The following is a 22,482-nucleotide window of genomic DNA, read 5'->3' as shown; positions in this document are numbered from 1 at the left end:
GGAGTAATTTGGTATTCTAAATAATATTCGAGCTGAACTATGGCAGTAGATGTCATCACAAAGATCATTTTCATGAAATACGATTGCAAAAAATTTAAAAGGGAAAAAAAGGAATACACTAATGATGGTCGAATCTCTCATCAAACATGCTGTAATCTCCGGTGATAAAAGTGTCAGGGTTTGTCTAAGAAGCTCTCTGACTCTTAAGACAACTTAAAGTGAAAGCAGAATTTGGGAATCTGAGACGCAGATGTTATGGGCCGGGCTGAGACAATACCATGATCCTCTGTAAATGAAAGACAAAATGAGAATCATATGGTCAAGACCCGATGGTGATAAAGAGATAGAATGAGACAGCCACACTCCATTTATTAAAGATGGATGATAGCCTTGTAGGGAAGAAAAGATCATCTTGTCATCATCTATGGTCTTCTGTCACTTTGTAGCAAAATTGAAGCAGGGTTGGAACAAGGGTTAAGCAACAATGGCAGTCCCATCACGTTAAAGAAAGCAGAAATGATACAATTCGAGTCGTAACTTGAAGTTCCTGGGTCCATATGTAAGGACTTTAATGGGAATCTGTCAGCAGTTTTTGGCTATGTAATCAGAGGGTAGCATGATGTAGGGTCTGATACTCTGATTCCAGTGATGTGTCATTTACAGCGCCGTGATTTGCTGCTTCAATAAAGACAGTGCTTTATCAGCAGGAGATTATCACTAAAGGACTAGGTGTCTCATGCCTTCTAGTCCAATCTTGTCCCCACCACTGATTACCAGCTTTCACTAAATATACAATGTACTCAGAAAGTAGCCAATCAGTGGTGTGGGTGGAGTCATACAGAGCTCAGCATTTAGAGAACTGCTAGAGCTGCAGCAACTAAAACTGTGATTCTATCACAACTCCTGCACCCAGTAAGCTAAGTGATACATCACTGGAATTAGGGGCTCTGTCGTTACATCATCCTGCTGTCAGATTACATAGCACAACCTGCTGACATATTCCATTTAATAGGAAACTCACCTACCATGTGTGATTTATAATTCTAGTGACTTCTTATACGGCAGAATACTACTGTCCCTCCTCAGGTTCCAGGTTTGATTACAACTTCTACCTCTGCACTCTTTAAAGCTACATCTGTGGTACTATATATAAACCATCTGAGCGATGTACAGCATGTAATATGATTTAAAATATAAGTTTTATTAGAAACAACTGAAAAAGATATACAGCAAAATGAGATCAAAGAAATATATTACACCTACAGTAAACGACATTGAAATGGATGAATAATCAAAACATGGATTTACATTTCTAAGAGTCTGCCATAAAGTATTTCATATAAGTCAAGAAACTAACACATTTTTGCATAATTATGTAAATGGTAATAATATATAAACATTCAGTACCATATCCAAAAAGTGCCTACAAGATAAAACTAATATAAATAAAAAATAATAAATAAATAAATATAATATGTAGTAATATATTATATTAATAATGAATATTAATAAATAATATAAAAATTAATACCCAACCTCTAAACGGATAGCTGCCCCTAGATGCATGTTTCGCCTTATGCTTTCTCAAGGGCATCCTGTGAATTAAGTTTATGGGAGGATTGAGTTGACCCTTATCCAAACTTTGCAAACTCAAGAAAATATTTTTCTATTGTTCCAATAGTGTACCCTCGAATTACTTTTGCATTCATTTTAACCTTTAGGTGTTAAAAAAAATCCATTTACTGATTATACCTCATCTATGAAGAAAGGCAATAATTTTATTCCCTTGTATCCATTGGTGCTCTCTATTGGAAAAAGAAATTTCATGATTTCATGCTAGTCAATGGTTCCAAAATTCGAGTACAAAAGGTCCTGCAAGCCACACAGGTGGTTAACAAAATGTTCCATAGTCCGTGAAAATGTTACAGGACTCTTTGTTCCTCAATATCTTATCTATGGAGGAGAAGCATTCAAAACTAGTGGATAACAACTTTTGGCTTCCGGAGTGACTTTTTTAGGACAATGCCACACAATAATCCATTCCTGGGCGTTGGGCCAGTGTGACGTTCCATTGTGAAGGCCTCTTCATGGTGTTGCTCACCTGGTCTACAGGCCAAAAGATGGAATGGAGCAATACAGACTGGAATGGAGGTGTATCCTCTTCAATGAACGAGTCTGGCATTTGTCTTGGACGCAATGGTAACCATAGATTGGGAATACCAAGGGGAAATGCCATGAAGGGGCCTTCAAGAGGGAATGTCATACTGGTCCTACTCCTGGGCTTATGGTGTGTGATGGCATAATGTACAGTTCAGTAACAGCTCGGCATTACATTGATTCGGTCATGGAACCATTGGTATGGTCATTTCTCCAAATAGTCCTAGGAACCGTTTTTCAACACAACAATGCCAGGCTGTATGTTGCTCATGCTACTATGACCATCCTGTGTGGCCTAAGCGTTCTACCATGGTCTGCGGCACCGACACATTTTTTTCCTATTGAGCATGTCTGGGATTTCATTGGTCAACAACACAGGGTGTTGTCAGCAGTGGATCTTGATGATTTTCATGTCCAAGTGCACTCAACAGAGCAGAACATTCCTCATATATGTATTAATAACCTCATTGATAGCAGGCAACATGTGCAAGTGTGGAGATTTCTGCCCATGACGATGGTGAAAAGATCAAGATGTTTTGAACATTTTGTTTACATTTGTTCATCATTTCCAGATCAATAATGCATCCATTTGTCCCAGTGATTTCCATAATTCCACGACTTTTCCTTCTTGGTGTTGCAGTTTCAACGTTGATGAGTATTTATGGTCTGGAATATGGAGACGTGAAGGATTAGTCATATACAATTATACCATGTCCGATGGTGCTCAAAGTCGATGTGAGTCCATATCATACACCCTCGTGCACTCATAGAACTTTGTTTTTTGTATTATGGGGCAATAACTTACACAGGGAGCCTCCAGGGTGGTAGGGCCAAACTACTACCAGTGGCCTATAATCAAGCCCTGCTATCCCTGCGGACTATTCTGTAGAGGCAGAAGTTACAGCGCCCTCTGTTTTCATGTTACCGATTAACATGTCCTTAACCAACAACATTCGTTTCTGGGCAAGTCAGTCTACATGCCTGCACGAAAATCTATGCCACATGTGAAACCATTTTACAACAAATTGGAACACAGTGGGCGTTTAATTTATTAAACGCATTATAACGGGCAGCAGTATCACAGACTGTCCCATTTATTATTTCGTGAAACATTAGCACAGATTTGAGGAATGTTATAGAAAAATACCCGGAATTTCATCATTCGAAATAAATCCAGTCCTTCTAGAAAGCTTTGTTCTTTATGTGTCTCATTAGTAAATTCTTTTCATAGACTTCACGGAGAAGGAGTTATTGAGCAAAATGTGTTTTTGCCTTAAAACAGATTAATATTAATTATTTTTAAAAGGATTGTCTAGTTTTGCCAATTTTTTTTTCTAGATGTGCCACCAGTGGAGATGAGTAAATCCATTTGCAGGTTCCTGGTTCTAGCGGCCAGGTCAGTATTCCATGGCGTTTGGATGGGAGCCCTGTGAGTCACCTCCTACCTGACCGTACCCCCAGTTCTTCTTTTGATTAGCTGTCCTTCCAAGACTTTCTGTGTGCATCATACTGCAAAGATGACATTGTGCCAGGCCGGGTAATCAATAGAAGAGTTGGGAATGTCATCCGGTAGGAGGTTGTTTGCATAGATACCACCCAGCGGCCATGGACTGATCTGCCATTGAAACAAGGGTCCTGTGGATTGATTGGCTCATCTCTAGCCACCAGATGATAAACTCATCTGTTTTAATCTGTGAGTCGAGAAATATTAATTTTTCTTACAGCGCCACCACTGGAGAAATTAAGTATTGCACAGTGCTCTTTGAGATCAGTGGGCTGTCTATGGTCCTCCTGGATGAGAGCCTTTCTTTTTCACTGTTGTATGTTCTTTCTCATAGATAAGGAATGAATGGGAAAATCGGTACCATTATTTTCCCCTTGACACAATGAAAGGCTTTCTCACCATAGACAATAAGAGGTTTAACCTAAGGACCACCAACCTATTATGAAAAAGGGGGTCTCCTGAAATCAGTTTTCACCTAGTGAGACTGAAGAAGGGTATCTGTTTCAGTAACTTGCTAAGCCTTATCTAGGTGAACAAAGGTTAAGGGTCTTCTGGTGGTTCCCAAGTTTGGCCTCCATTAGAAATGTATGTCACTTTCTGTTGATATACCAAACATGCATCCATTGGATAGGTGATGGAAGTATCGTCAGTGGGATTCCAATCTCTTGGACTCCCACTCATCATGAGAATCAGGGTGGCGTATGATTGAAAGGCTATTGCGCATATGTGACCATTGTTCCATTCAGTGCACATGGGAGGCATGATCATGCTCCCGTATGTCCGTAATAGAAAATGGAGCAGTGGTCATGCACTCTTTTCACACAGGTAACAGTGGACCCACTTTCTGGGGATCGGTGTGGTCCCAAAGGTCTGACCCCCAATGATCATAAGCTTATCACCTATCCAACTTACTCTTTAAACATGCACTCCCATCAATGTTTTTATACTCTTGATATATTGCAATTACCATACTATACAGCACTGTGTACTTACAATTGCTCATTTTGCCTTTCTATCCAGCTAATTCTTCTCTTTTCCATCAGGTCTGTAACATCACATGATTAAAAATAGACCAGTTGAATCCTTCTTAACTTTATGTAGAAACTGAATATCTATTTTTCCTGCATGAGTCATCATTAGAACTACAATTCTACTTAATTGAAAAGTCTCTTTCAGCCCAGCTCCACCTCCTTTCAAATCCTGACTTAGCTGCTCCTCCGCCTTTGTTTTATTTTTCCTCCTTGTTTCATTTTATTAGTGAAATAGGATTGTAGTTCTAATGATGTCTCATGCAGGAAAAATAGATATTCAGTTTCTACATAAAGTTAAGAAGGATTCAACTGGTCTATTTTTAATCATGTGATGTTACAGACCTAATAAAGAGAAGAATAAGCTGGGTAGAAAGGCAAAGTGAGCAATTGTAAGTACACAGTGCTGTATAATATGGTGATTGCAATATATTAAGAGGATAAAAACTTCCTGTTTCTACATAGAGCTTTTGAAGGATTCAGCTAGTCTGTTTTAAATCACGTGATGTCATAGACCTAATGGAAGGGAGTCTCTTTATTCTGGCTCATAGAGGCACGTTCCCAGTGGGGGACCACCTGCATGATGTAATGTACCCTAGTAGGACCTATGCTTAGTTCTTGCTCTTCTATGACTAGGTTGACACATTGCACTAACATATTTAGTGCAGATTTTATGCAAAGATTTCTAAACCGAGTTTCTGTATTTAAAACCAGTGCATATTCTTTACACTTATTCCTGTGTTTTCTGTGCGTTTTCTGTTGTGGAAATGCACTAAAAAAACCCCTCAATGCTTATAGGAATTTGGGTCACCATTAAAATGAACACCAAGTACCAAATTGATGTATTTCCGCAAAAGAAATTGAGATGCAATAAGTTTGAAAAACTCAACAAAAGCCCCCAAAAATGAAGGATGCGGACTAGGCTAATTAAAAACTCATTCACGTTGCTTGTACTGTAACATCCTGCGGAGTTTGATTGGAATAGCTGCACCAAATACACATTGTGCCTTAGACAAACCCTTTAAATCTGTTTCTTGGCAATTTTGACCATTTTTTTTTTAAATAGAGAACTAAATTACAAATGAACTCAAGATGAAAAACATAAAAAATGTATTTTTGGACTATAACCAAACTGACTGGAGGAGAAATCTTTATGGCATGCAGACATGGTTATGGATATTGTACTAATCCTTTGCTGAAATCCCTTAAAAATGCATTTGAGTGATAAAAAGGGTTTGATTTGGAAGCAAATGGGTTTTTTTTTCTCCCTCCATTAAAAGATGCAGAGACCTGGGCTTCATGATCCAGGATGTTCTCTGTCAGTTGAGAGATAAAACAAAGCATGGGAGAATATCTGATAACTAGTACAGAAGAGCTGCCGAGGTATTTTATATGTGGATTCATTGCAGGAAGAATGCAATGGAAAAAATATTATATATATGAAGATAAAAATACAGCTGGATCTTACTTGTCTGTGTGTAACATATTGGTTTTATTTGGTATAAAGGGAGCTATGTATATGGTAGGCTCCGAACAGTAGAGATCATGATCCTTAATGGGATCTGTACCGGAGAATGTGGCATCATTTCCCATCTGATACACATATGACACAATGTTTCTTAAAGGAGAATTGATCTTATAAACCTTTCCATCCAAATAATAAAACTTACATATGCTCATAAACAATTTCCGGGCGAAAATTTCATTATGATTGTCCAGTCGCAACCATAGACATCCTTTTTTTGAGTTATGGAAAGATGTCTTTGGTCACTGGGTCATCCACCTGGATACCTGTGGATGTCTCTTTTCTATCTCTCTCTCTCTCTCTCTATATATATATAGTTTTGTAATGTATGACCCTCATAGTTATAGCCCGTACCTTCTGGATTGCTAGAAGACCACATGGACCTGAGAAGCCAACAATAAAGCTCCTTGTGTTTGTACACTCCGAAGACGATCATTGTGATCTTGTATCTTCGGATGCATTTTTACCAAATTAACAGGATGGGAGGACTCAAGAAAATTATGCTACATGGCTTTGACCCTCAAAATTAAGCTCCCACGGGGCCACATTCCTACATAGCGTTAATGCTGCTTTATTGTTCAATAGAAAATCTGCATTTAATAGTTCAAGCAAAGTGGATGTGATTTCATAGAAACTCATGACCACTGCATATAAGGACGCTTTTGAATTACACTTTTGTTTAGTGCATTTTTTTTCCATATAGTCTTTTATTGGGAGCCTTTAAGGCATGTAAAAAAATGCAGTTGCGTTTTTAAATGCAAAATTCCAGCATTTCTGTTAGAGATGGGGAAATTGAATTCCACTCACATTTTGCAAAAATTCACGTTCTGGAGATAAAAGATTTTTAATAATTAGCTCCTCACGAATTCAGCAAAATGGTGGCTAGCTGCTCCCTAGTCCTCCAAGCCTCCATTGCACACCATCTCCAGCCCGGAGTTCATTCTGGGTCAGGTTCCTGCTGTGAGCAGGTTCAATGCACATGTTACAGGCCTACTCGCGGCCGTACATTTTCGGCCTAGAATGTACTCAATGATGCAGTAAAACAGAGGATAAGAGGACTGCACATCAGGCAGGAGCAGTAGTAGCGATGGGGATGTTTGGAGAGGTCTGCATTTTTCTATTTTAAGGCTATGTTTTTTTCTGCAGCCAAAACCCGATCTCTTGGCTATAAAAGCTGCAGACAAAAAGTAGGTTTTGCTTACTTTTTAGCTGTTTTTCTTGCTGTGTTTATGCTGCGCTTTTTTGCTGCTTTGTTCAGGATCCCAAAGTTCAGCGTTTCTTCCACCATATAAGCATGAAAAATGCAAGGTGTTAGGCCACCAATGCAAGACATATGTGACAGCATAAAACATTTTTTGGAAAAAAAAGGGCAATTTGATCAAATTATTTAGTGGAAAAAGATTTTTTTGTCTGAGAAAATAGTGACTATTCTGAACAAAAAAGTTCATGAGTTCGTGAAAAAACATAGAATTGCAAATGTAAAAACAGTGGGGGGAGTTGAATTGGTCGGGAATAGTTTACCTAACACATTGGCTGTGCATTTTGGAGGTCGGACATTGTTTACTTTCACACATATTACTAATTTAATTAAACTGTAAAACCCTAACTGCCATTCTCAGATGAGAAACCAAGACATTTCGGTTTCTGGGGTTTGGAGGGATCCAAGGACCTAATAAAGAACATTCAATCTAGAGAGAATAGCTTTGGTGCGAAACTCCATTTCTCGGTCAAATCCTCATGTTTTGGCCAATTCGAATTTCACAAAAATGAAAAATTCCATAAAAATAGGAAGCTAAACCCGAAGATGCTGAAGTGATTAAAGGACCATGTCCTACAGCACCACCACAGGAAAAATGAAGCATTGCACAGTTCTCATCAAACGTTTAGAAATGCTGAGTTCTTCGAGAGACTAACTTTGTCTTTAAATCAGGCTTGTGAAGGTGGAATCCTCTCGATTAAATCAAAATACTTAGTAGGGTATGTGAACAGTAGACAATCCATTTAATTATTGCCCCAAATTCAAGAAGTGAGAGAATTTTTGCCAATCTTTTTTCCTGTAGGTCTGTGAGCGCAGACATTTGTAAGCCCAGATTACATGCAGTCTTACCTCAAACATCGGCTGATTAATTGGTAGGATTTTTCTCAGTCTTGTACGGTTAAATTAATGATGGCCAAGTTTTAAAATTTATGAGAGCAGCCATCGTTTTTGTCATTTTTTTAAGCAATGAAAGTGAAAAGTTGGCATGTGAAGTCCGAAGCACTTCAGGGAGTTCTGCGCAGTTCTGACTCCCCGTCCTTAAGTGCAGCTTCAAGCTGTGACTGTGGTTAATGGCCTGCTAATTGTCTTGGACTGTGTCTTGAGTTCCTGATCTGTGTCTGGTCGTTAAGGAGGCAAATGGTTGAATAAATCAGTGTAACAACAGCTGTCTTGCTGCAGTGAATCATGGCCAATGTCAAACCTTCAGAAAGGGGATTGAGCTGCAGCAGGGTAGGATGATTAATGCAACAGGCGTCAAACAGCTGGAGTCTGATTATAATACTGTAGGCTGCACTGCGGGGCAGAATCATCATCTGTCTTACCTTAATGGGCATCCAGGAGGAATTGGCCATATCACCATCAAGAACTCACCCTCATCCTCAACGATGAGGTTGGAATGTAGTCCAGCTCCTATATACTAGAAATTCCAAAGGTTCAAGAAAAGCGACTTCAAGGCAAAAGGTTAGGCAGGGCACCCACACGATCATGGTCCATATGACCTTCTCTTGAAGCGATAATTCAAGCATGGTACAATGCAGAAGATTTATTATTATTATTATTATTATTATTATTATTATTTATTGTTATAGCACCATTTATTCCATGGCGCTTTACATGTGAGGAGGGGTATGCATAATAAAAACAAGTACAATATTCTTAAACAATACAAGTCATAACTGGTACAGGAGGAGAGAGGACCCTGCCAGCAAAGGCTCACAATCTACAAGGGATGGGTGAGAATACAGTAGGCGAGGGTAGAGCTGGTCATGCAGCGGTTTGGTCTATCGGTGGTTAGTTACTGCAGGTTGTAGGCTTGTCGGAAGAGGTGGGTCTTCAGGCTCTTTTTGAAGGTTTCGATGGTAGGCGAGAGTCTGATGTGTTGTGGTAGAGGGTTCCAGAGTAGGGGTGATACGCAAGAGAAATCTTGTATACAATTGTGGGAAGAGGAGATAAGAGGGGAGTAGAGAAGGAGATCTTGTGAGGATTGGAGGTTGCGTGTAGGTAAGTACCGGGAGACGAGGTCACAGATGTATGGAGGAGACAGGTTGTGGATGGCTTTGAATGTCATGGTTAGGGTTTTGTACTGGAGTCTCTGGGCAATGGGGAGCCAGTGAAGGGATTGACAGAGGGGAGAGGCCGGGGAAGAGTGGGGGGACAGGTGGATTAGTCGGGCAGCAGAGTTTAGAATAGATTAGAGGGGTGCGAGAGTGTTAGAGGGGAGGCCACAGAGCAGGAGGTTGTAGGATGCTAAATGCAGCATTCTGGTGAAATTTGCAACAAAAAACTGTTGTATCAGCAGGTTGTAGGCTTTCTTAAAGAGATGGCTTTTCAGGTTTCTTTTGTAGGCTTCGAAGGTCAGTTGGGGTAGCAAGTTCCAACCTACAGGGGGAGCAGGACACAGGAGAGTCTTGTGAGGATCAGAGATTACGTGAAAGGAGTTAGAAGGATATTAGGTCGAAGATGTATGGAGGAGACAGGTTATGGACCACATGGTCATTGTTAGTGATTACAACTGTGTTTTCTGGGCAGTGTTAAACCAGTGGAGGGACCATGTGTAACGAGGAAAGAAGTCTTACCACAGGTTGGGTGGAAAGTCGTTCTTAACTTAAACAATATCTACTATATGTTTTAGACATCTTCTGCTTATAGTCCAACAAGAGGGCCCTAGACTAACGCGCAAGAAACAATGCAGCAAAATTGGATACAAATTAAACCAACTGGTAGGTGGTGTAAACCTAGACTCAACAGTCTAAAAAACAGCATTAACCAATATAATGAAACTGGCGCATTTAAAGACCGTCTAGTCTAAGCTTGCACTTTCTAAGAATGAATCATTAAGCTAGCCGTACACATTAGTTGACTGTTGACTGAACAATGCTCCCATACACAGGAGCCCTCAGTAGGCGAGCGCTCCTGTGTTCTCTGTGAGAAAGCCATTGCCAGACATATCTGGTGGCAGCTTATTTCCAGGAGACAATATGCTCTGCAGTCCAAAATTTGACATTCCAGATTGAAATTTCCTTTGACAGTAACTTTTACAGGTCTCCTTTACACATTAGATATTGGAGGGTTTGGCCAATGTGATCCTAGGCCACCTACCACATACCCGATGCAAATGTGTCCACTGTCTTCTCTTCCCATTAAATGGCGTCCAAAAGTCCCCTGGGTGAATGAAGTAATAGTGCACATGCGTGATCATGGGACTAATGGTAAAAACCATTCCATCAGTTGCATACAAGTGAATGGGGAAATAGTCGCTCATGTTAACAACGACTCCATTCACAAGAGTATTTGCAACTGTCCTAAATTTACTGAAACACCTGGGCCGAAAAGGGGTAGGATTTATGTAAAGCTTAGGGTGGTTAGGGGCATTCGATGGAAGGCTGGAGGATTCCTGGGAAGTTCCCAGGAAAGGCAGGGTCAGGGATAAGGGTGAGACTTAAATGTTTGCAACTATGCATGTTGGGAACTTTGGAATCCCATTCTTGTGACCGTGATAAGGGTCCCAGTGGTTGGAACCTCAGGGATCATGCATTCATCACCCATCCTGTAGAAAGGCCTCCAGTTTCTCTGGAGATCATACTGGGAGTTGTATTTTTGCAACACCTGGAGTACAACAGTTTGGATTCTCTGCTTTAAAATAGAATTGCTTTTCATAATCACATACATTGCAAAACACGTAAAATCTCAGTGGTATTCTGCTGCTTGTAACATACGACTTAGAATTTCTCTTGATTGAAAGAATTTCAATTTTATGATTTGAGTCTTACAATTTGGCCCTAATTTATCATTGCCTTTATGCCTGTTTTGTGTGTTTTGCGCCTTATTTTTTATTTGTACTTAAGTCATTATCCTATTTGTACCTTTTTTTAAATTCTACTTTATACGGGTTTGCCTGTTTGTTTGTTTGTTTTTGTTTAGAGGTGGAGTTTAGCAATTCCAGATGTTGTCTCCTGATTCATCAATTACGACTTTTTAAAAAGTTGCAAAATTTGGCATAATTTAACGCCAGTCCCTGGGGAGTTTTTTGAGTATGCCATTATTTTGGCACATTTTTGCCCCATTCTGCAAAACCTAAGACAAAAAGTTACAAAAACAGTTGAAGACAAAACAAAGACCATTTTTGACTTTGCATCAAATTTTGAAAAATTTGGTGCCAAAAATGGCAACTAATGCCCCAAGATAAGAAAGGAAAGTGACTTAAAAAACACTCAATTAATGAATTGGGGTCTTTATTTTTTAAATCAGTGCACAAGTCAGCGGAAATAAAAATAAAATGCATAGAAGTAATATTTCTGCTGGAAAATATCTGGCACTAAAGGGGCTATTGGCCGCAAGGAACACACAAAGCAACATGAGTAATGCTATATTTAAGCCGCCTGCACTATATATGGTATAATGAGTGCTGATTGTGATCATTCTTTGTCAGATGTTTAGGCAGAGTGAATGGCTACCTTTAACATTCAGTCCTTCCCGGCTGAGCGGCGAGCTGGTCTCTACATGGCTCCATCAATCATAATTAGGGTTTGTTTTATGGAACATAAAGAAATGTCCTCTTACATCAAACAATGCAGGCAGAGACTGATTGCCCAGGTCTGCACGCCGCTCTGTCCTCAATGTTTTGACAGTTTTGCAGAAAGTCAATGTAAATTGGTGGTTATTGTGCGCCGTTAATGTCTGCATTTATTCTCCTTGTCCACTTTAAAAGCTCTTTCAATGGCAGCGCATAGCACCGACCGGTGTATAACATGGGTGTCGGAGGAAAATGCTTTGAATTTTAACACGTTCCAACATAGGAGTGGCTGGAATGCAATTTATGGCGCTGAATCTTACAAAAAAAGAATGTATAAAGTCTATGAAGTTCTTCCATCAATGCTAGAAAGTCTAAAAAGCCACAAAATCCTGTTATTTATAGGGATACATTTTAAGGCTACTATCCTAACTCTCTCTCCAACATATCAGATCTCGGTTGTATGATAACTAGGATGAACGTCATCTGCATAAAACATAATATGGACACATGGTGGATTTAAAGTAAGGAACTAAGGAAAGAAAGTCAAAAGAAAAGTTTTGAAAGCATTTAAAAGACTGATCACGTTAACCCTTTTCAGACACAAAAATATTAATATGCTCTTAAGGTTAATTTTTTACGAATTTCGTAATACATGTTAGCAAAAATCCTCCACAGGCTGCAAGGCACATCGCGATCACTGGGCGGCCTCATATGGACACATATAGCGTAAACATCTCCCTAGAGCCTATGGCAAAACCAATGTTTTATTTTTTTAAAGATGGTCATCTTACACAGGATATATCGAACCAAGAGGAAAAGTAAGGATGGATATATGTATTTTTTTAATAAAAATATAAATAGGGCAAAAAGTTTTTTGTACATATTGACTGTTGTCCCAAACGGCAAGGCCTATGTAAAGATTTTATGGGGTGGAATGCAGGAATGAAATAAAAGGTAACATTTTTCTTTTAATCAATTTTTTTTGTCCAGTCTGTTTAAAGGGGTTTTCTCTTTTGTCAATTGGAAAGGTGTGAACATATCGATTAGTGGGGGATCTGACCGTTCGGAAGAATAGGGATTATTTAACCCCTTCCCGACCCATGACGCCACGTAGGCGTCATGAAAACCCGTGCCAATCCGACCCATGACGCCTATGTGGCGTCATGGAATGATCGCGTCCCTGCAGATCGGGTGAAAGGGTTAACTCCTATTTTACCCGATCTGCAGGGAGAGGGGGAGTGGTACTTCAGCCCAGGGGGGGTGGCTTCACCCCCCCGTGGCTACGATCGCTCTGATTGGCTGTTGAAAGTGAAACTGCCAATCAGAGCGATTTGTAATATTTCACCTAAAAAACTGGTGAAATATTACAATCCAGCCATGGCCGATGCTGCAATATCATCGGCCATGGCTGGAAATACTGAAGTGCCCCCCCACGCCCACCGATCGCCCCCCCCCCGTCCTCCGTTATGGGGTCCGGTCCCCTCCGTCCGCCTGCCGGCTCCCCCGTCCTCCTGTCCGCTCCCTCCTTGCTCAGACCCACCCCCCCTGTGCTCCGTTCCCCCCCCCCGTGCTCCGATCCACCCCCCCACCACCCCTTCATACTTACCGATCCTCCCGGTGTCCGGCCGTCTCCTCGCTGGGCGCCGCCATCTTGGAAAATGGCGGGCGCATGCTCAGTGCGCCCGCCGAATCTGCCAGTCGGCAGATTCCTTACAGGTACATTTTGATCGCTGTGGTAGGTTCTATCACAGCGATCAAAATAAAAAAAATAATAAATAACCCCCCCCCCCTTTATCACCCCCATAGGGACAATAATAAAATAAAGAATTTTTTTTTTTTTTTTTTCCACTAGGGTTAGGGTTAGAACTAGGGTTAGAACTAGGGGTAGGGTTAGGGGTAGGGTTAGGGTTACGGGTAGGGTTAGGGGTAGGGTTATGGCATGTGCACACAGAGCGGATCGGCCGCGGATCGGCAGCGGATCGGCCGCGGATCGGCAGCGGATCGGCAGCGGATCGGCCGCGGATCGGCCGCGGATCCGCAGCGGATCGGCCGCGGATCCGCAGCGGATCGGCCGCGGATCCGCAGCGGATCCGCTGCGGATCGGCAGCGGATCCGCAGCGGATCGGCAGCGGATCCGCAGCGGATCGGCCGCGGATCGGCAGCGGATCGGCCGCGGATCCGCAGCGGATTGGCAGCAGATCCGCAGCGGATTGGCCGCATATCCGCAGCGGATTGACAGCGGATACGCAGCGGATTGGCCGCGGATCCGCAGCGGATTGACAGCGGATCCGCAGCGGATTGGCCGCGGATCCGCAGCGGATTGGCAGCGGATTGGCCGCGGATCCGCAGCGGATTGGCCGCGGATCCGCAGCGGATTGGCAGCGGATTGGCCGCGGATCCGCAGCGGATTGGCCGCGGATCCGCAGCGGATTGGCCGCTGCGAATTCAAAGCAGTTTTCCATCAGGTTTACAGTACCATGTACACCTAAGGAAAACCAAATCCGCTGTGCCCATGGTGCGGAAAATTCCGTGCAGAAACGCTGCGTTGTATTTTCCGCAGCATGTCAATTCTTTGTGCGGATTCCGCAGCGTTTTACACCTGTTCCTCAATAGGAATCCGCAGGTGAAATCCGCACAAAAAAACACTGGAAATCTGCTGTAAATCCGCAGGTAAAACGCAGTGCCTTTTACCTGCAGATTTTTCAAAAATCGTGCGGAAAAATCTCACACGAATCCGCAACGTGGGCACATAGCCTTAGGGTTAGGGTTGGAATTAGAGTTAGGGTTGGAATTAGGGCTAGGGTTTGAAATAGGGTTAAGATTAGGCTTGTGGTTAGGGTTACGGATAGGGTTAGGGGTGTGTTGGGGTTACAGTTGTGGTTAGGGTTGGGATTAGGGCTACAGTTGGGATTAGGGTTAGGATTAGGGTTGGAATTAGGGTTACGGGTGTGTTGCGGTTAGGGTTGTGGTTAGGGGTGTGTTGGGGTTAGGGTTGTGATTAGGGTTATGGATACAGTTGGGATTAGGATTAGGGGTGTGTTGGGGTTAGTGTTGAAGTTAGAATTGAGGGGTTTCCACTGTTTAGGCACATCAGGGGTCTCCAAACGCAACATGGCGCCACCATTGATTCCAGCCAATCTTGCATTCAAAAAGTCAAATGGTGCTCCCTCCCTTCCAAGCCCCGACGTGCGCCCAAACAGTGGTTTACCCCCACATTTGGGGTACCAGCGTACTCAGGACAAACTGGGCAACAACTGTTGGGGTCCAATTTCTCCTGTTACCCTTGCAAAAATAAAAAATTACTTGCTAAAACATAATTTTTGAGGAAAGAACAATTATTTTTTATTTTCACGGCTCTGCGTTATAAACTTCTGTGAAGCACTTGGGGGTTGAAAGTGCTCACCACACATCTAGATAAGTTCCTTCGGGGGTCTAGTTTCCAAAATGGGGTCACTTGTGGGGTGTTTCTACTGTTTAGGCACATCAGGGGCTCTGCAAATGCAATGTGACGCCCGCAGACCATTCCATCAAAGTCTGCATTTCAAATGTCACTACTTCCCTTCCGAGCCCTGACGTGCGCCCAAACAGTGGTTTACCCCCACATATGGGGTATCAGCATACTCACAACAAACTGGGCAACAAATATTGGGGTCCAAATTCTCCTGTTACCCTTGTGAAAATAAAAAATTGCTTGCTAAAACATCTTTTTTGAGGAAAGAAAAATGATTTTTTATTTTCACGGCTCTGCGTTGTAAACTTCTGTGAAGCACTTGGGGGTTGAACGTGCTCACCACACATCTAGATAAGTTCCTTGGGGGGTCTAGTTTCCAAAATGGGGTCACTTGTGGGGGGTTTCTACTGTTTAGGCATATCAGGGGCTCTGCAAACGTAACATGATGCCCGCAGACCATTCCATCAAAGTCTGCATTCCAAAACGTCACTACTTCCCTTCCGAGCCCCGGCATGTGCCCAAACAGTGGTTTACCCCCACATATGGGGTATCAGCATACTCAGGAGAAACTGGACAACAACTTTTGGGGTCCAATTTCTCCTGTTACTCTTGCAAAAATAAAAAATTCTGGGCTAAAAAAATATTTTTGAGGAAAGGAAACACATTTATTATTTTCACGGCTCTGCGTTATAAACTTCTGTGAAGCATTTGGGGGTTCAAAGTGCTCACCACACATCTAGATAAGTTCCCTTGGGGGTCTAGTTTCCAAAATGGAGTCACTTGTGGGGAGTTCCTACTGTTTAGGCACATCAGGGGCTCTGCAAACGCAACCTGATGCCCGCAGAGCATTCCATCAAAGTCTGCATTTCAAAACGTCACTACTTCCCTTCCGAACCCCGACATGTGCCAAAACAGTGGTTTACCCCCACATATGGGGTATCAGCGTACTCAGGAGAAACTGGACAACAACTTTTGGGGTCCAATTTCTCCTGTTACTCTTGCAAAAATAAAAAAATTCTGGGCTAAAAAATATTTTTGAGGAAAGGAAACACATTTTTTATTTTCACGGCTCAGCGTTATAAACTTCTGTGAAGCACTTGGGGGTTCAAAGTGCTCACCACACATCTAGATTAGTTCCTTGGGAGGTCTAGTTTCCAAAATGGGGTCACTTGTGCGGGAGCTCCAATGTTTAGGCACACAGGGGCTCTCCAAACGCGACATGGTGTCCGCTAATGATTGGAGCTAATTTTCCATTCAAAAAGCCAAATGGCGTGCCTTCCCTTCCGAGCCCTGCCGTGCGCCCAAACAGTGGTTTACCCCCACATATGGGGTATCACCGTACTCAGGACAAACTGGACAACAAAATTTGGGGTCCAATTTCTCCTATTACCCTTGGGAAAATAAAAAATTCTGGGCTAAAAATCATTTTTGAGGAAAGAAAAATTATTTTTTTATTTTCACGGCTCTGCGTTATAAACTTCTGTGAAGCACCTGGGGGTTATAAGTGCTCACTATGTATCTAGATAAGTTCCTTGGGGGGTCTAGTTTCCAAAATGGGGTCACTTGTAGGGGAGCTCCAATGTTTAGGCACACAGGGGCTCTCCAAACGCGACATGGTGTCCGCTAACGATTGGAGCTAATTTTCCATTCAAAAAGTCAAATGGCACGCCTCCCCTTCCGAGCCTTGCCGTGCACCCAAACAGTGGTTTACCCCCACATATGAGGTATCGGCATACTCAGGAGAAATTGCCCAACAAATTTTAGGATCCATTTTATCCTGTTGCCCATGTGAAAATGAAAGAATTGAGGCTAAAAGAAATTTTGTGTGAAAAAAAAGTACTTTTTCATTTTTGCGGATCAATTTGTGAAGCACCTGGGGGTTTAAAGTGCTCACTATGCCTCTAGATGAGTTCCTTGGGGGGTCTAGTTTCCAAAATTGGGTCACTTGTGGAGGAGCTCCAATGTTTAGGCACACAGGGGCTTTCCAAACGCGACATGGTGTCCGCTAACGATGGAGATAATTTTTCATTCAAAAAGTCAAATGGCGCTCCTTCCCTTCCGAGCCTTACCATGTGCCCAAACAGTGGTTTACCCCCACATGTGAGGTATTGGTGTACTCAGGAGAAATTGCCCAACAAAATATAGGATCCATTTTATCCTGTTGCCCATGTGAAAATGAAAAAATTGAGGCTAAAATAATTTTTTTGTGAAAAAAAAGTACTTTTTCATTTTTACGGATCAATTTGTGAAGCACCTGGGGGTTTAAAGTGCTCACTATGCTTCTAGATAAGTTCCTTGGGGGGTCTAGTTTCCAAAATGGGGTCACTTGTGGGGGAGCTCCAATGTTTAGGCACACGGGGGCTCTCCAAACGTGACATGGTGTCCGCTAAAGATTGGAGCCAATTTTTCATTCAAAAAGTCAAATGGCGCTCCTTCCCTTCCGAGCCCTGCCGTGCGCCCAAACAGTGGTTTACCCCCACATATGAGGTATCAGCGTACTCAGGACAAATTGGACAACAACGTCCGTGGTCCAGTTTCTCCTTTTACCGCTGGGAAAATAAAAAAATTGTTGCTAAAAGATCATTTTTGTGACTAAAAAGTTAAATGTTCATTTTTTACTTCCATGTTGCTTCTGCTGCTGTGAAACACCTGAAGGGTTAATAAACTTCTTGAATGTGGTTTTGAGCACCTTGAGGGGTGCAGTTTTTAGAATGGTGTCACTTTTGGGTATTTTCAGCCATATAGAACCCTCAAAATGACTTCAAATGTGAGGTGGTCCCTAAAAAAAATGGTTTTGTAAATTTTGTTGTAAAAATGAGAAATCACTGGTCAAATTTTAACCCTTATAACTTCCTAGCAAAAAAAAAAAATTGTTTCCAAAATTGTGCTGATGTAAAGTAGACATGTGGGAAACGTTATTTATTAACTATTTTGTGTCACATAACTCTCTGGTTTAACAGAATAAAAATTCAAAATGTGAAAATTGCGAAATTTTCAAATTTTTTGCCAAATTTCCGTTTTTTTCACAAATAAACTCAGAAATTATCGACCTAAATTTACCACTAACATGAAGCCCAATATGTCACGAAAAAACAATCTCAGAATCGCTAGGATCCGTTGAAGCGTTCCTGAGTTATTACCTCATAAAGGGACACTGGTCAGAATTTCAAAAAACGGCAAGGTCATTAAGGCCAAAATAGGCTGGGTCATGAAGGGGTTAACGTCAATGGGGCACTTTTAACTCCAACTAGATAACTAGACTAACTATAGATAACTAACTAGAATGGAGTAACGGGTCAGATGCCTGACCACCACTCGAATCAGTCTCAATGGTGCCCCATCGCTCGCTTTACCTGCAGCATGCTTTGCCTGTGCTCCATACATAAAAGTTCTGCCAATCGGTAAGACGTCCCACAATCGATAAGTCATCAACTATCCTGGGGATTGGAAATAACTTGTTTTCACCAGACAACCCCTTTACCTTCTTAATATATGTTTTCGACAAGCTCTATGTTTTCAAATGCAGAGGTCCAAATTCCCCGTACAGTATAGTCTAGGATTTAATTACAAAAGAAATTGGGTGTAACCCTATAAACCCATGAAATTTTCTCCCGAAAGGCACTACTTGCACCATCTATTGATTTTCCAGCATTTTGGAGAGTAATGAAATTGTCCTTTGTCTTTTTTTTGTACCTTCCAGGTCCCAAATTTTATCAACACCACTCTGCCGCCACATGAACAGGTCACAGCTCAGGAAATCGACATTTACTTCAGACAGGAGCTTATATATAAAAGAAACGAAAGGATGGCCAGAAGAGTTATGGGTCTTCTGAGAGAAAACCGGGACAAGAGTTTCTTTTTTGCCTTTGGCGCAGGTATTGTAACACTTTGCATCATATTATAGAAAGTTATGTAAAAAGTAGTTTTTGTTCACATGGGTGCTATCAATTAATAACTGCCACATGTGCCGGATTCATCACACAACTGGTCTAAATGACACTCAGTAGACCACATTGACTTACAAAAGGGTCTTTCGAGCTTCTATTGAGGTTTTGTCATATTGAAGGTGAGAATAGCTCTACATCAAAAGTGACGGAAATGCTGACGAAACGACCAAACACAGGATCACCGTTCACAGGATTCACTGCTTCTACTAGGAGTCGTAAGTTGAAATCTTCATGATGGTTCTCCTTAGTTTTTGTAAAAACAATCATCAAGGAGAAGTTCCAGTCCGCACATTCAACTACAGTTATTTCAGTCTTATTAGGTCTTACCAGTGTATGGTTTTTACAAATTGCATTAAAGGAATCTAGCCAGAGGAATAGGCAGAACATTTTTGGTATTCCTAAAATTTACCATTGCCTTTTGGATCTACCAAAGGAGAGAGTACAAATGTCCACTGATATCGCAGTGAAGTTTAAATAAGGTGGTGGGTTATTCTATGCGTATCGAAGTATAGAGTTGCTTCTTCTTCAGGAAAGACCATGTGTATCCATGTTACATGTGGTCTTTCCCGAAGAAGACGTAACTCTATACTTCGAAACGCATAGAATAAGCCACCACCTTATTTAAACTTCACTAAGATATACCTATCAATCCTTTTGGCAGCACGGAAATTGTCCTCTAATCCTTTTTACCCTTGATGTCTGATGGTCACTTAATGACTGGTGGATCTTCCGCAGCTGAACCTTTATATTTTATGCTGTCTTATCAGGTTGAACAGGTGAGTTTAATCTGAGTGTAAAGTTTACTATATTTCTCGGATAAGACTCTATTTTATACTGTTCTCTCCTACAGCTTCTTGGTTAAATGTCCACTAATGACAGCTGTTCATCCAACAGCTGTCTCATATGTATGGTTGGCCTAAAGGATACTTATAGTTTTATCAAGCCTTTGACATGTCATAGTAATATGTCCAAAGTTTCGATAAGTGCTGACGATGCTAAGACTCCCAACAACCCTCACTAATGTGAAAGGGCACAAGCACTGATTGTTGTGCCCCTTCGGATTTAATTGTTTTTTCTTGAGACAGTCAAGCAAGCAGTCAATAGATCTATATACCACATACTTGACTTTCCATGGAAAGTTTGAGAAAACTCAATCAAAGCTAACATAGGAGAGGGAATGAAAAGAGGAACAAGAAGGACTTGGGAGGAGTAGCTCTTGTGGTTGAGAATATAAATTGTATAGTCACCTCCAAAGGTCAACTATTGTTTACATATTGTGACTTTTCAGTAGTTTTTGTAAATATTTTTATTACATTTTTTATAGTAATATCAAAGAATCATAGAATTACGTTTATAGCCTGGACTACCACAACTTTAACAACCATAAAGATCAAGTGTCCTACAGATATGGTGGAGTTGACCATACACCAGATAGTCTCCGATAACTATTTCTTGTGTATGAATCCATCATGCATGAGAAGTTTAATGGGGAGAGGGAAACAAATTACTGCCAAACCCTTCTGACAGTGACTTATCTTCTACTGGATTCTTCTGTTGCCTGATTTTTCGAGAGGTCATCTTTCACATGCTGCCAGAACTGGTGGGCTGCATCAACGTTGATCTTCAGTCTAGGACCAGAGTAATCAAACAAAGTAGTAGTAGCTCATTGCTTTTTTATTTCAGTAGAAAGCCATATCAGGAATGATACTTTTAAGGCTTCCCAATCCTTTGAACAGGACTTTTTACCGCACTTTTTAGTTTTTGGGGGTCAGTAGACCTTTAAGAGCAATGTTCTTGCCTAAGAACGTTAGGGACAAAAGGAAAGGAAATGTTATGGCTGTCAGAGGAGGCAGAACATGACCCACTGATCGAAAAACCAACTCAATATCAAACAAAACTGTTCTTCCTTTGTCTACTATATTTACTAGAATGACGGGGAAGGGGGGAGAAAAAAGATTATTCAGAAAGCAGCCAAATTTTGCTTCCTGCCATGGAAACTATTTTTTTTGTTATCGAGCCCCAAGGAAAGAAGATGGCCTGCCAAAAAAACAATGAGCTGCTGAAAGTAGGATTAAACTCAGGGTTACCCACTTCAAAGGCAGTAATGTAGGAGTCCACTTGTGAATGCTAATCAGACGTCCAGAGCTGACTGTAAAGGAAGATTATACCCCCATCTCTTTGAGATGGTAACAGCCATCATTCACAGGGCCACTATCTCAGCTGGAGGTGCCATATGCAAATAGGGGTGCATGGTGTGGTTCATGTTATACATTTACTGGATTACAGGACTTGACAAAACGTTTCCCCTTTCATCTCCGTCTTGCAGACAAAGATTTTTCTGTTCCCTGTTAGGTCTGAAGGAAACCATACAGGCAGAGCCGTTAATATTAATTATAGAATTAATTCAGAAGACGTTCACACACAGAACGTTTCCTTGTTAGGATTATAGGAGCAGCGCCATAGACATGTGTGATTCCTGGAGAGCCGTCCAGACTTTCACAAGAGCTTTCATTCTAAGGGGAAGCAGCCGTTATCTCACAGAGGGGCCAGTTGGGGACTTCCGGGCCTTTACCGTTGACCTTGCACTGCTCATTGTAGATGAATTGCAAGTTCTGATTTAAAGGGATTGTTCACCTTATTTTATTTTTTTTTAACAAATGTGTTTGGAATATGATTTTGTGGCACTTTCTAATATATAAGTATTAGAGGTTCTCCTCCTGTATAAGCTGCACAGTGTTACTGTTCTCAGCATAGCCACTGATGGAAGAACATGTGACCAGTCTCATCCAATTGGAAAAGAGAAGTGATTCCTATTGGAGGAGCCTGATGGGCGGGTCTGGTCACATGCTCCTCCATTAGCGGCCATGCTGAGAACGGGAGAGCTGTGCAATGAGAAAGAAGGGGAACATGTAATGCTTATATATTAGTAAGTGCCACAAAATCATATCACCTGTTAAATTAAAGATAAAGTGGACAATCCTATTATATGTAGTACATAGATTCCTCTGTGGCCAGCAGCCATTTTTATTATGTCTGCTCCTATCACATAGTCACAGAGTCACCATGTCTTCAAGAAAGTACAGAATCAGTTTACTCTTT

At 41.5% G+C, this 22,482-nt stretch overlaps 1 protein-coding gene across 1 annotated transcript in view; it reads left to right on the top strand.

The window, feature by feature from the left end:
- Nucleotides 1-22,482, top strand: part of TRABD2B (TraB domain containing 2B) — a 286,777-nt gene that overhangs the window by 138,150 nt on the left and 126,145 nt on the right. The window contains exon 4 of the mRNA XM_077278078.1: nt 19,137-19,311. Within this exon, the coding sequence (XP_077134193.1) occupies nt 19,137-19,311 (175 nt within the window). The remainder of the gene's footprint in view (nt 1-19,136; nt 19,312-22,482) is intronic.

This window comes from Ranitomeya variabilis, chromosome 8, assembly GCF_051348905.1.
Source record: "Ranitomeya variabilis isolate aRanVar5 chromosome 8, aRanVar5.hap1, whole genome shotgun sequence".
Taxonomy (NCBI): Eukaryota; Metazoa; Chordata; class Amphibia; order Anura; family Dendrobatidae; genus Ranitomeya; species Ranitomeya variabilis.
Note: the sequence above shows the minus strand (reverse complement) of the source record. Positions and strands in the feature narration are given on the sequence as shown.